The sequence below is a fragment of the Triticum urartu genome, chromosome 5A, assembly GCF_056163025.1.
Source record: "Triticum urartu cultivar PI428250 chromosome 5A, HENAU_Tu73, whole genome shotgun sequence".
Taxonomy (NCBI): Eukaryota; Viridiplantae; Streptophyta; class Magnoliopsida; order Poales; family Poaceae; genus Triticum; species Triticum urartu.
In genome coordinates, this window is record NC_141877.1 from 222,504,128 (window position 1) to 222,519,704 (window position 15,577).

Consider the following 15,577-nt stretch of genomic DNA (forward strand, 5'->3'; position numbering starts at 1 on the left):
ATGTTGGATTAGAGATCCTCATCACAACTCAAAATTTGCACCGAAAGCACATAAAGGTTTTATGCTTGGTTACGAAAAGGACTCGCACACCTACAGAGTCTTCAACAATGTTCTTCACAAGGTTGTTGCAACTGTAGATGTGCGGTTCGATGAAACTAATGGCTCGCAAAGAGAGCACCTACCTACTGTGATAGATGAACCAACACATGAGGAAACTATCAAGTTCAAGGCTACCGAGGATGTCATTCCTACTGAAGAATCTGCTGAAGAATTCATTCCAGAACATGAAGAACGTTAAGCTAATGCACCTGAAGAAAATACTGAAGAAAATGGTGCTGAAGAGAATGCTGATCAAATTCCTCAACGACAACCAGCTCATCCTTGCATTACAAAAGAAGTGCAAGTTAAAAAGATCATCAATGACATCAAAGCACCAGGTCCTCTCACACTGTAACACCCTCGATGCGACTATATCTCCCACGTGTCGAGGCACGACTTAGAGGCATAATCGCATTGAAGGCATATGTCGCAAGTTAGGCAATCTTCACAACATCCCATGTAATATAGATAATAAAAGGGGAGATAACATAGTTGGCTTACACTCGCCACGTCAATCAAGGTACATAAATAACATTACATCATCCAAACACTCATGGCCCGACTACGGCGCCAAAATAGAAGATAACCCAACATGCGACACGGTCCCGATCACCCCCAACTGGGCACCACTACTGATCATCAGGAAAGGAAACATAGTATTGTTGAGAGTCCTCGTCGAACTCCCACTTGAGCTCGAGCGCGTCACCTGGAGCGGAATCATCAGGCCCTGCATCTGGTGTAATAGTAATCTGTGAGCCATAGGGACTCAGCAATCTCGCACCCTCGTGATCAAGACTATTTAAGCTTATAGGTAAGGCAAGGTAAAAATATAAGTGGAGCTGCAGCAAGCGACTAGCATATGTGGTGGCTATCCCGTTCGCAAAAGAGAGCGAGAAGAGGAGGCAAAGCGCGAGCGAGAAACTAGAGAGCAACCTGCACAAGCATTACTCCAACACCGTGTCCACTTCCCGGACTCCGCCAAGTAGAGGCCATCACGGTAACACACTTAGTTGATTCATTTTAATTAAGTTAAGGTTCAAGTTATCTACAATCGGACATTAACAAATTCCCATCTGCCCATAACCGCGGGCACGGCTTTCGAAAGTTCAAATCCCTGCAGGGGAGTCCCAACTTAGCCCATGACAAGCTCTCACGGTCAACAAAGGAATAGACCTCCTCCCGAGACGTTTCGATCAGACTCGGTATCTCGGTTCTTCAAGACACTTCGACAGGTTAAAACAAGTCCAGCAACACCGCCCGAATGTGCCGACAAATCCCGATAGGAGATGCACATATCTCGTTCTCAGGGCACACTCAAATGAGACACCCTACGAGTAAAACCAACCCTCAAGTTGCCCCGAGGTGGCCCCGCAGTCTACTCGGTCGGACCAACACTCAGAGGAGCACTAGCCCCGGGGGGGGGGGGGGGTTAAATAAGATGACCCTCGGGCTCCGGAAACCCAAGGGAAAAAGAGGCTAGGTGGAAAATGGTAAAACCAAGGTTGGACATTGCTGGAAAAGCTTTAATCAAGGCGAACTATCAAGGGGTTCCCATTATAACCCAACCGCGTAAGGAACGCAAAATCCGGGAACATAACACCGATATGACGGAAACTAGGGCGGCAAGAGTGGAACAAAACACTAGGCGAGAGGCCGAGCCTTCCACCCTTTACCAAGTATATAGGTCCATTAAGATAACAAGATAATATAATGATATCCCAACAAGTAAATAATGTTCCAACAAGGAACGGTCTCCAATCTTCACCTGCAACTAGCAACGCTATAAGAGGGGCTGAGCAAAGCGGCAAACAACGGTTTGCTAGGACATGGTGGGTTAGAGGGTTTGACATGGCAATTTGGGAGGCTTGAAAGCAAGTGGTAGGCATCGTAGCATTGGCATAGCAAAAGAGCGAGCATCTAGCAAAGCAAAGATAGTAGTGATTTCGAGGGTATGATCATCTTGCGTGCAAAGCTGTCAGAGTTGACTGGATCCTCGAAAGCAAACTCAACGGGCTCCTCGTTAGCGAACTAGTCTCCCGGCTCTATCCAAACAAGACAAACAAGCAAACAGAACACAATCAACCACGTTCAAGGATCAAACAATATGATGCAAACATGGTATGCTATGCAGGATGCGATGCGGGATGCATATGCAAGATTTGACAAGGGATGCATGAACCTGGACCCAACTTGGAAATCCAAGTGTGCCACTGGAAAGATGAGATGAAATCGCTTGAAAACAATATAAAGAACGCCGGAATCGGAGTTACGGTTTGGAAATGGCAAGCGATTCAAATATGACACCGGTCTGCGATTTACAGCAAGTAGCCATCTAAATGCAACAAGATGAACATGCTACAACACCCAAACATGACAAAAAAATACATGGCAGGGATGCATTTAAGATGCTTAACAAAAGTCTAGCACTGAGCTACGGCCAAATCATCCATTAACAGGTACAAACAAGCATGGCAAAAATGCATATGGTAAACAGATCTCAGACTTAGTGAAATTAACAGTTGTCTGGAATTTCAGATCAGATAGCACTCTTCGGAGCAACAAAACTACATGCTACAGGACCTGAACATGGCAAATTAAAGCATGGCATGGAGCTAATCAAAGAGATTAAAAAAAGTCCCTTAGTGACCTTGAGCCAAAAGGGATCAGAAAATACAGTTGCAAGCATGTGAACATGGCAAAAACATAATCAGTTCTCAGACTTAGTGAAAACTGGAGCATGCTGAAACAGATATCAAGTAGGCATGTTTACGAGCTCGATGCACTCACTACGGAGCAAGTCATGACAAGCTAAGCATACACCCATCAAGAATACACAAAATGCAAGCTAGACATGGCAAGAACAATAGCATAGCATGCACGGATCAACTACAACATCCTCGGCAAAATCGCTAACAAGTAGACAATCTGCCCAGATTCACGAAGTAGCAAAAGTAGAGCTCGATTGACTCAAGCTAGGGTGCTCCATAATTGCAAACAAAGACATGGATGGATAGAGAACTACAAGATTAACAAAACATCCTTAATGATCATCCTCAAAAGAGGCACGGATCACTAGGAAACAACATGAACATATGGCCATATGAGATAAACAGCTCAAGGACTTAGTGGAAATGCTAAGTCCCTGAAATCAGCATTACCAAGTGCCTCACTTTGCAAGCTTGTGCTAGTCACCACACACATCACAAAAATATATGGGTTGCACCTCTGGAAAGATGGCAAAACCCTTAACAAAACATATGTAGAGCTCATGGGCATATCGTGCACACAATAATCATGGCAAAATGACAAATATCTAAATGGAGTAGCAGATCTGACAATTATCTCAAGTAGCACTCTTCTAACAGCATTTCGGGCATCAATATGAACTCAAATGAAAATGATGGAATGGAATGAAATGATGTGCTCTCTGAGACAAACATTTTGATATGCTATATGCCCAAAACGAAGCTACAGATGCGGAGATATCACAGGTCAAAGTATGCGAAAAAATAATGAGGAGAGGGGAAGAAGTCAACCGAATCACAGATCTAGGGTTCGTTGGGTGGCGCGCGAATCGAGGAACGCCGGCGGCCACTGTAGCTCCGGCGAGGTGGTTGACGCGGGGACGGCCGGAGTGGCCGCGAGGGCTCGCCGGAGCCGCGGATCCGGCGCGGTGGCCTTGCGGAGGAGGGCGGCGGGCGCGGGGCGCCGTGGGCGTGGGACTCCGGCGCGGGTGGCGGCCGGAGTCGCGGATCTGACGTCGCCGGCGATGAGGTGCTGTAGGGCGGCGGCCGGCAGACTCGGGTGGACGGCGTCGGAGAAGAGGAGGCGCGGGGCGGCGCTGGCGGGCCTCCCGCGGGCCTGGTGGGCCTCGGGCGGTGGCGGTGAAGTGGGGCGCGCGGGCGCCACATGGCGAGCTCCTGTTGGCTGCGGGCGGTGGCGGACGTGTCCGGCGCCGTTCGGACGTGTCCGGCGGCGGCGGATCTGGGGTTTTTAGGGTTTCGGGGGAGGAGACCCGGGATTTGGAATGGGGGGTTTTTATATAGACATAGAGGGAGCTAGGAGAGCCCAAATGAGGTGCGGTTTTCGGCCACGCGATCGTGATCGAACGCTCTAGATGATGGAGAAGGTTTTGGTGGGTTTTGGGCCAAATTGGAGGGGTGTTGGTCTGCAACACACACGAGGCCTTTTCGGTCCCTCGGTTAACCGTTGGAGTATCAAACGAAGTCCAAATGATACGAAACTTGACAGGCGGTCTACCGGTAGTAAACCAAGGCCGCTTGGCAAGTCTTGGTCCAATCCGGAAATGTTTAATCTCCACACACGAAAGAAAGGTAGAAATGACCACCGGAGGAGAACGAAGCGCCAGAATGCAAAACGGACAACGGGGAAAATGCTTGAATGCATGAGATGAACATGTATGCAAATGCAATGCACATGATGACATGATATGAGATGCATGACAACGATAACAACACACGGAGACAAAGACCCGATCCCGAGAAAATAAAATAACTTAACGCCGGAAATGGCAAGAGTTGGAGTACAAATTGGGTAAATCATATCCAGGGTGTTACACACACGCTCAAAAGCTTCACATTTATCTAACTTTTGTGGGCACTATGCTTTTGTCTCTATCATAGAGCCCACTAAGGTAGATGAAGCATTTCTGGAGCCTGAGTGGATTCAGGCCATGCAAGAAGAACTACATCAGTTTGAGCTCAACAATGTCTGGGAACTGGTCAAACGTCCAGATCCTCACAAGCACAATATCATTGGCACAAAGTGGATCTACCGCAACAAGCAAGATGAAAATGGCCTTGTGGTGAGGAATAAGGAACGGCTCGTAGCTCAAGGCTACACACAGGTTGAAGGAATTGATTTCGATGAAACTTTTGCACCTGTTGCTAGACTTGAGGCTATTCGCATATTACTTGCTTATGCTAACCATCATGATATCACTTTATATCAAATGGATGTGAAAAGTGCATTCCTCAATGGTAATCTTGAGGAAGAAGTACATGTTGCTCAACCCCCAGGGTTTGAAGATCCAAAGAATCCTGACAAAGTCTCCAGACTCAACAAGGCCCTCTATGGCCTCAAGCAGGCCCCACGGGCGTGGTATGATACCTTGAAGGAATTCTTCATGAAAAAAGGCTTCAAACCCGGTTCACTCGACCCTACTCTTTTCACTAAATCTTATGCTGGTGAATTTTTTGTGTGCCAAGTATATGTTGATGATATTATCTTTGGCTGTACTGACCAACGTTATAGTGATGAATTTGCCTACATGATGAGTGAAGAATATCAAATGTCTATGATGGGAAAATTAAAATTCTTCTTAGGTCTTCAAATTCGTCAACAACGCAATGGCATATTCATATCTCAGGAGAAATACCTCAAGGATGTACTGAGGAAATTCGGCATGCAAGATTGCAAAGGCGTCAAAATTCCTATGCCCACAAATGGCCATCTGTGCACTGATGAAAATGGTATTGACTTCGATCATAAGGTATACCGCTCCATGATTGGTTCTTTATTGTACTTATGTGCATCTAGGCCATATATAATGCTTAGTGTTTGCATGTGTGCCCGATTTCAAGCTACATCGAAGGAATCACACCATAAGGCTGTGAAGCATATTCTTCGATATCTAGCTCACACACCAACACTTGGATTATGCTACCCCAAGGGCTCGGCTTTCGATCTCATTGGATATTCTGACTCTGACTATGCTGGTGATCATGTGGACCGCAAGTCAACATCTGGTACATGTCATTTCCTCAGACGATCTTTGGTTTGTTGGTCCTCGAAGAAACAGAACTGCGTATCACTATCTACTGCTGAAGCTGAGTATATTGCCACTGGTTCTTGCTATGCTCAATTGCTATGGATGAAGCAAACTCTCAAGGACTACGGCATCAACATGAAGAATGTGCCTCTCCTCTGTGACAATGAGAGTGCCATCAAGATTGCTCACAACCCAGTTCAACACTCGAAGACTAAGCACATTCAGATTCGTCATCATTTTCTTCGTGATCATGTGTTGAAGGGCGACATTTCTATTGAGCATGTGAAGACAGAAGAACAGCTAGCCGATATCTTCACTAAGCCCTTGGATGAGAAGAGATTTAGCAAGTTGCGGTGTGAGCTAAATATCCTAGAATCTTCGAATGTTCTCTGGAAAGGACACTCATCCTAACACTTATGAAAAATTAATGACTTAGATGTGCAACACATAAAGAAACGTTTTTCTTCAATCAATGAAGAATAACACTCTAAGTGTGAAGAAATTAACGAAGAATTTGATTCTCAGAACCGTACGATAATTGTACGCGGTGTCTGAAATCATCATTCTTATACGGTGGGTCACGCCACCACCAAAAGTTGAAATTCCTCAGTTGTTCAAATTCTTCAACTTTGCATTGTCTTCACTGTTTCCGTCGTTTTTCTTTATTGGCTATATATATGTGAATTTATGTCCTCTACAGCATTCACTTATGGCTAATTCTTCAAGTTGGTTTTTCTGCTAAGTGAATGTGATCGGACCCTTCCCCTCTATGCTATACTCAACCCAATCTATTCACAAATTCTTCATGTGCGTTCTATTTGAAACTCGTTCAAAATCTTCACTGTGTCCTTGTCAGCTGAAGAAATTGCGAACAAAACTTTTAACTTATCTTATCCAATTTTCGGCTTTGCCGCTCAAACCGTTCCGCATCCCATGACATACTTATCCACTCACCCACGATCTAACACGATCTCCACTTCTCAGTACGTGGGTGGCACATGTCATGTGAATGAGAAGGGTCAGGGGCACGTTCGTCCAAATTCTTCAGGCGAATGGTTTTCACCATGGCTATAAATACCCCTCTCCCCTTCCTCACTTCTTTTACTCCGCTCGACCTCTCTCCAGCTCAAGCTTCTCAAACCCTAGCGCCGCCACTACTTCATCGTCGCCGGTGAGGAAGAGCTTCACTGCCTCGACCTCGTCGCCGCCGTACTCACGCCGGCCGCGGAAATCTTCACTCCGCCGCCGCCGTAGCCGTCTTCCTTCGCCGAGTTAGGGCGTGGAAGATCTACACAGACGAACTTCACCTCTCCATCTCTCAGTTCGTCACGTTCTTCATCCAGGGTAATTAGAAGTTACTTTTACTGCCCTCTTTGATTCGAATGTTTTCTACAAAATCTTCAAAGGTGTTTTTTTAAAATCCTCACACACTAAAACACCTCACATATCATCTGTTCTTGATTCGTTTCTCTAAGCTATGTTTTTCTTCAAGATTCCTCAATTGATCTACACATCTCTGGAACCTAAGACAAAGAACGCTTAGTGAAATTCTTCAAGACTCATCTGGTCAAATTCCTCAAACTTGTTATTTTTTTACAAAACCTTTTGAGAACGCATATGACCTCTCCAAAATTCCTCGCAACTATACTCTGTTCACAGGTACTCATGTCAGCTGCTGAATCACTAGGTTCTCATCAACTTAACTCATTTGCAGCGTTCCTCGAAGAAAAGTTGCATACTTCTTCAAAGAATTCAATTGTTCAAATTCCTCAACTGAAGAAAATGGCTGATGGTAAGAATCCACAGAAAGGAGGAAAGAGGGCTGAGGTCAACACAACGTTTGAGATCCCTGATGATATATATGCTGGGTATTGCACACCTTGATGTAGGGTGGAACCCTAGATGGCCGATCTTTCACGAAAGGAGCGGATCCCTACGAGGAACACGAAGAACACGAGGGGGAAAACAAGGGGAAACACAAGAGAAACACTCAACCAACAAGAAATAGATCACACATGTGCTAGATCCTCGAAACACAAAGAGAGATACAAGATCCAAAGTCAACAACGGACGATACACGGTAACCAGTTCTTCTCCGTGAGGAGGTCTTGATGGGGCCACCCAAGAGGGGGTCTTGAATCCAAGGGGATCTTCTCCGTAGAGGGGCCGCGGTCTCTCTCGTGGAGTAGATCCGTAATGGATGAGCGTAGCTCTATCTCTCAAATGAGCTATCACAACGCTACCTTAGAAAGGAGGAGGGAGAGGTCTATTTATAGTCTTAGTGTAAATGGGGGGAAAGTGAAGGGGTACATGGGCCTCAGCCCGCAACTGGACACAGCCAGGTACCGGACGTCCGCTGGGGACCAGTTGTCCGGTGGCTCGTGGGCGGCCGGACGTCCGGTAGGGGCCGGTCGTCCGCTCGATCTGGCTCGGATGCTGGTGTAGCGGATTTCCGGTCTGGACCGGTCGTCCGGTGGCATCGGACGTCCGCTCGTTTGGCTCGGGTGCAGGGACACCGGTCGTCCGGTCTAGACCGGTCGTCCGGTGGATCTTCAGGCGTCGGACGTCCGGACCCGACCGGTCGTCCGGTGGCTGGAGCTTCTTCGACAGCTCTTCTTCTTGCGTCTTCTCTTCCAGGCTTCCTTCGCGGATGGTGTAGGTGATCCTTGGCGCTTGCACTCCTCCTCATCATCCGTGAAGCTCCGACAATACCTATGCATGCACGATGGAGGGTCAAGTAGTATACCATCCTCGAAGGGGTCAAGTGAGCACGTGTAAGGGAGAGGATTCACCTTTATGTATGTGAAGTAGATGTCGCATGTGTCACTTGCCGAATGAACTCTTGACATGGTGATGTCCATAGGATGCTCCGCATCATCCCCTCCCCCTTGGGAAAGATCCAACCTCAGATCGAAATTCAAATCACCATGGGAAAGAGATGGCATCGCCGTGTAGTAGTGGTCGATAACCAAGTTCTCGTCATCGTGAAGCTTGAAATGGGCACTCTTCAATGTCGCACCGTCTCGTGAGTCCTTCAAAAGGAGCAAGGAGAACAAACACTTGGAAAAACAAATGCGGTTAGCGTTAGTGCAAAATCAAGCATTCAAGAGGTGATTCACCCAACAAGTGTTGTCATCAAGCATAGCATATGGTGTGACAAAGGATTGTGACATGGCATGTAAGCATATAAATTGAGCACAAAGAAGGACACCATGGAAACAAGCATGTGAATGTGAGGTAGTGATGCAAATATGTGTGACAAGAGAAGAAGCATCTACCTCAAGTTCATAGCAAGCATTCACAAATTGCTCAATGTAAGGTCGATGGTAGGCATATGAATCATTCACAACACCAAGTAAAATGAAGTGTCTAAACACATGGGTCAAGTGCAAGACAATCCAAGCATAATGTGCATGGGGTGTAGTGAATATCGTGTGGCACTTAACACAATGGAAAGAGCAATTGTTCATCATGTGTGAGGTAATCAAGGCAAGCATGTAGCAGTCAATGGGACATGGCATATGTGAAGTGATGACATTGTTGCAACCAAACATGTGATAGGAGCAAGTAATCCAAGAATTGGATGCAACACACAAGTCATATATATCATGATGCATGGAATTGTGAAAATGACAAGTGGAAGCTAGATCTCTAACATGTGCGCATGAAAGGGGTCCAAGATGACAAATAAGTCGCATGGTGCAAGCAACACAAGTAGTATGATCCACAATATGCATGCTCATGGTTTGGGGGTTCTCAAAAGAGAAGGATATCACCTTGAAAGCATGTTCTTGTGCGTCCTTCACAATGCCGAAGTACAAGCAAGTGCGATGTAGAATCGTCGTGGTAGAAGGTGGTTCGCTCTCAAGAGCTCGGATTGTCAACTCACGTGACGTGGAAGTTGACACGAAGTCCAAGTATCCTACACATGCACACAACAAAAGAAAGAATGTATGTGCATGGTAGATAAACACATCATCCATCATGATGGTTCTCTTCTCTTGCACATAACCATTAGAAGCACAATTGCGTGAAGAATATGATGCAAAAATGGCAATATTCATGGCACTAGGTATATGGTGCAAAGAGGTAAGACAAGTATGCTTCATAAGGAATATGTCAAAATCTCCAAATATATGTGAGAATGCTATGGGGGCAAACTCATTATCAAGACTAAATGCATAATTGCACTCAATACATGGCAAATCATCTAGCATGAGAGAGGCAACATATGGAGAGATATGACAAGAAGCAATAACAATCATGTCGTGCAAACTAGTGGAGCGAAGATGCAACACACTAGAGGAAATCATGGCATAGATGTCATGTGAGTAAATAATAGGCATACGCAATGCACATGACATATCGCAAGTACGAACACAAAGCAAGATCATAGTATAATCATAGGCATGGGGCACAAAGCAAACATGGCAATAACAAGTGATATCTCCACCAAGCTTGCAAATACACATACAAGTATGAGAATCAAGCATCATGTGTAATGCAAAGCATGGGTCACAAATGCATGGCAAAAGCATGTGAATGAGCATATCATGCAAAGTGAACATGGCAAGATGGGCAAAGGATATATAATGGACAACAACCCATAGCCAAGTGAGGGCCATGTAGAAGAAATGCGCGAAGTATTTACGCGAAGAGAGCGGTGGGAAAGACACTCCATGGGATCCCAAGCCATCATTGCTCTCTAGAGCTCGTTTTGTCAACTCGTGGGATTGCGAGGTTGACAAGAATTCATGGGTACCTACACAAAAGAGACACAAACGGAAGAAATTGTGTGTGTGGTAAATGTACACATCATCCATCATGATGTGTATGTGTACGTGTGGGTTAGCACAAGATAAGCATCGGTCAAAGAAATTTGATGCATGGTATAAGAACATGTCATCCATCATGAAAGAATAGTTATTGTGTATAACATGATGGGGATGCAAATTGAGCATACAAGTATATGGCACATCAATAGCATGTTTATTCATGGGAAGCATATTGTGCACATAAGTATGAGGATCATGCAATGGATGGGAGTGATCAAAATCTCCTAAAATGCATGAGGAAACTATGGGGGTCTCCTCATGAGCAATATTGGAAACATCATATGGAGAAAATGGGCAACACCCAAAACAATGCATATCCGAAGGTAGGTGGTCATGGCATGGCATATGAGATAAATGATGTAAAGGAAGCATATCAATATCATCACAAGAAAAACAAATGCCGATAACCATGGGCTTGTCATCTATGCCATATGTGCAAATTGGGTTCATTTTTATAGCATATGCATAGTCACTATGAAGAGATTGAAAATATGACATGTGGTCGATCTCATGCATAGCATATGACAAGTCAAGCGGATTAGCAAACATGATGTGACCGAGAGAATTAGCACAAGAAATCCTATGTAACATGGCATCACAACTAATAGACTCCACATGGCAATCATCATACTCATCACAAATGGGTAAATCATCGCATGGGGAAGTCACACTAGCATGAAGCATGGAAATAGGTTGATCAACATCATGCAAGCAATCAATGTCATGATAGTCCACTAGTGGGACAAGAGCATCACCTTCACCTATGTTACCTTTGTCATTCCACTCAAGTGGTGTAGGTGAGGTGGGAAAGACCAAATGGTGGTCAAGATCATCATTGGGATGGAACCATGTGGGGGTGCATCATATTCCACCATGGCCATCGTCTTGTCCAAAGGTAGGACGAAGTTGTTGAGAATCGGCACGTCATCATATAAGGGACCTAGCACCAAATGAGAAGACACAATAGAGGTAGAGGTCAAGTTGTTAGTGTTGAAAGTGGCCTCACATGACCTATCAACTATCTCACTCTCTCTATGTGGTGGTTCACTCACTCCCTCCAAATAGGTGCACTCAAACTCACATAGGGTGGAGTCACTCATCTCACTCAAGTGGTGGGGGTTGTGGCTCTCCTCACATGGGAATTGTGGCAACACATCACATATGGGGCTAGTGGTGAAGTCACTCTCACTCTCAATATGGTGGCTAAAGTCACTCAAGTCATCACATGTCGCCGTGGTCGAAGGGAAAATCCCATGCTCAACCGTCGCGTAGTCATCGTCGTGGATGAAGGCCGAAGATGGCACAACATCACTCTCGCCGTGGATGAAGGCCGAAGAGGGCACATCATCACTCTCGCCTCCTAAGATGGAAGCATCATCCTTGCTCGCCACCGTGTCGCTCGCCTCCAAAGCTTGGTCCTTGAGGGTCTCCGTAGTCGTACTCGTCGCCGCACCGTCTTGAAAAAGAGTCATGGAGGACTCGACATCATCAATGCCACAAAGAGAGATGGCGTCGAACTTGGGAGTACCGTCTTGGAGCTCGTCGGGCTTGGACATCTTGGTGATACTATCCTCATGCTCGCTTCCTTGGAGCTTGGTCTTCGAGAAGTGTGCTTGGGGTCGAGAAGCCTTGGCCTTCATGAGTTCTTGTTCCGCCCTGAGAGCACCAATGTAGTTGTCGTCGAGGGACTTGTAGTTCTCGAGGAAGATCGTCTTGGAGATGTCATTGTGCAATCCCATCATGAAGTGGAACTTCATCGAAATGGGGTCGTCCACGCCGGCTTGTCGCAAGGTAATCTTCATCTCCTTGAAGTACTCGTCGATGGACTTGGATCCTTGGATGGTGTTTTCCAATTGGCGTTGAAGTTGTTCCATGTAGGTTGGAGGCACAAAATCTCGCCGCAAAGCTCTCTTCGTCTTGGGCCAACTCATGTCGTAGCTCTCCGAAGGTGTGTGAAGCCACCATGTGGACGCGTAGTCGTGGAAGTTCCTTGTGGCGCACTTCACTTGATCTTCGGGAGGGACTTGATGTAGCTTGAGGTAGTCGTCCATCAAACGCTCCCACTTGAGATACTCCTCGGGTTCTTGAGTCCCATAGAAAGGAACCGTGTGGTCGATGTCGAGGTCGTAGTAGCTCGTGGAAGTCGCGGACTTGAGCTTGGGGAGCTTCTCTTGAGCATAGTCTTGAGGTGCTTGTTGGCGAAGATGCCATATATCCAAAGGCGAAGATGCCTTGAAGTCGCTTGGTGAAGATGCCAAAGTGGTTGGTGTAGCCGTAGCTCCGTCTTGGTGGTGCTTGTCTCGCGGTCTTCTCCTGTGGTCATGAAGTTTGGACTTGGCGTGAAGTAGGGCTTGTTGCGACTTGTAGGTAGGCGCTTGTGGAGCATCATCATGATGATGGTGTTGTTGTCGTGCTTGAGCTCGTAGTAGATGTCTTTCGTTGTCGTCTTGCACATGTTGCTTGGAGGTGACTTGCCCTTCATGACGAGGTGGATCACGAACATGATGGTGGTCGCCATGGAGATGTGGACGTGGACGACTTGCGCTTGCATCATTTTTGCGCTGCGAAGACTTGTGACTTGAACGTCGCCGCCTTGAGGATGATGAAGGGGAAGAACGGTTGATCAACAAGGTTTGAATCTCCTCCATCCTTGCATCTTGCTCCTCCTTTTGTGCGGAAAGCTTGTTGTTGATGTAGTTGTACACGCCGTCGTTGTTGTGGAAGACCGGAGATGAAATGCCTTGCCTATCCATCACAAGATTCGAGCCAATATGAGTGGAGAAAGAGAAGAACGAATACCAAATGTACCTTGACCGAAGTTGAAAGTGGATCAATGATCACTCCAATGTGGACAAGGAAATAGCACAATTGGTACCAATTCTTGTCGGTTTCTCACACCTACACAAGTAAGGCTTATGGTGAAGCTCGGTGAGGATAGTGGCACAAAAATTTAATGCAAAATGTTAGCAAGAGTCAATAATGTTGAAAGAGACTCACAAATTCGCAAGTGTAACAAGTAGACCAATAGCAATATGTGGCACACAGAAACACACACACGGATAGATAAATGGGGTCATGCAACCAAGGCTGAGCACAAAATGTGGAATCCACGGAAAACACTCGTGTTGCACAACTCAAGAGAGACGCTAGCACGATTGCTCACTAGGCGGATACGACACTTGTGCACAACCTATAAGATTCAAAATGGATAACTTTCTATCCCAAGTATGCTATGTATGTATGGTTCCCGGTGTTTGATCCAAGATGATCGGATATGACAATCTTATGCAATGTGGTGGATGCTATGGCTATTGCTTACAAGCTTCTTTGCTCTTTCTCTTTTGCTTAAAAGCTTATTCTTTTTTTTATATATCCACTTTGCGAAATGCACAAACCAAGATAGTAATTGTGTATATGCGGGAACAAACTTGAGGCACATGAAATGATATGATACCAATATGATATGGCATGTCTGCAATGTATGGTGTAGATCACTAATGTGCACAAGTAATGTTGCCGGCAATACTCAAATGGCTAGTCTCGATAGGCAAGTAACACAAAATGGGCTAGGGGTTAACAATGCAATTGCAAGGGGAAAGTACAATGGAGGGGTACCACGATACCAAGATGATATGGAGGTTACCGTCCTTGGCGATGATGAGTAGCGGTGTTCTTGATGTAGATACCAAGATGATGGAGACTCGTCCCTAAGTAGCCGAAACACCTTAGGAAACGAAAAAACCACAACTCAAAATCTCAAGGGAAAAAGTCAAATGGTGGTAGCGGGAAGTGGTGGTGTTGCACTAGGCAATGTGGAAGTGGAGGTTATGGTAGTGAACTATATACGGTGTTGGAGTTGAAAGCATGGTCCCTAAGTAGCCGAAACACCTTAGGAGACACAACTCTCAACACAACCAAAATTGGGTTAACTTGGGGTGGCGGAAGTGTATAGTGGTCAAGCCTATGCGGAAGTGGTGGTGGTGGTTGATGAAGAAGCAACCGTCCCTAAGTATCCTAGACACCTTAGGAGACTCAAATCACTCCTCAAGCAACCACTAATGTGACGGGGAACAAAATTGGTTAGGTTGCGGAAGTCGGTGGTGTAGCGGATGATGTGGTGGAAGTCCTAGGCAAAGATGCCAAAATTGTCAAAATTTTATGTAGTCAAAAGATGTTGGTGGTATTTTTGTGGGAAGGAGGATGTCAAGAGCTTTTCAACGAGCTAAAGAACGTCAAAATCGGACTCCGGATGAATTAGTTATGGCCGAAACAAAATTTGAGCAAAGTTGATATCTACAGGTAGCGGACGTCCGGAAAAAACGGTCGTCCGGTCGCCGGACGTCCGGTCGGGTCGGAAATCCGGTGATTCTGCTCGGGTTAGGGGGTTCCGGTCGTCCGGTGCTTCCTGGGTCTCTGGACGTCCGGTAAAGTGACGGTCGTCCGGTGGGTCTGGGTCAACGCGAGATGCGGGGTCAAAATTGATGAGATTTCGTGGATGAAAGATGGGGAAACTTGGGGAAATGCTAGATCCACTCGAAACCAAGCAAATCCATGGATCAAAATCAACAAAACATCATCAAACCAACAAATCACAAAAAAATTTGGGCCTATTTTTGGTGGGGATTTTCGAATTTAGGACGAAATCAAGCAAAAGAAGGCTAGAAAACGGCGGGGGAGGCTCCGAAATCGTGATCAACGTGGCTCATGATACCAAGATGATGTAGGGTGGAACCCTAGATGGACGATCTTTCACGAAAGGAGCAGATCCCTACGAGGAACATGAAGAACACGAGGGGGAAAACAAGGGGAAACACTCAACCAACAAGAAATAGATCACACATGTGCTAGATCC

General features: G+C 46.0%; 1 protein-coding gene across 1 annotated transcript; it reads right to left on the reverse strand.

Moving 5' to 3' along the window:
* Nucleotides 1–8,985: 8,985 nt before the first annotated feature.
* Nucleotides 8,986–9,954, reverse strand: LOC147970859 (uncharacterized). Its single transcript, XM_087522705.1, has one exon. It carries the CDS (start codon nt 9,952–9,954, stop codon nt 8,986–8,988), a length of 969 nt encoding a protein of 322 aa, XP_087378831.1.
* Nucleotides 9,955–15,577: the final 5,623 nt, after the last annotated feature.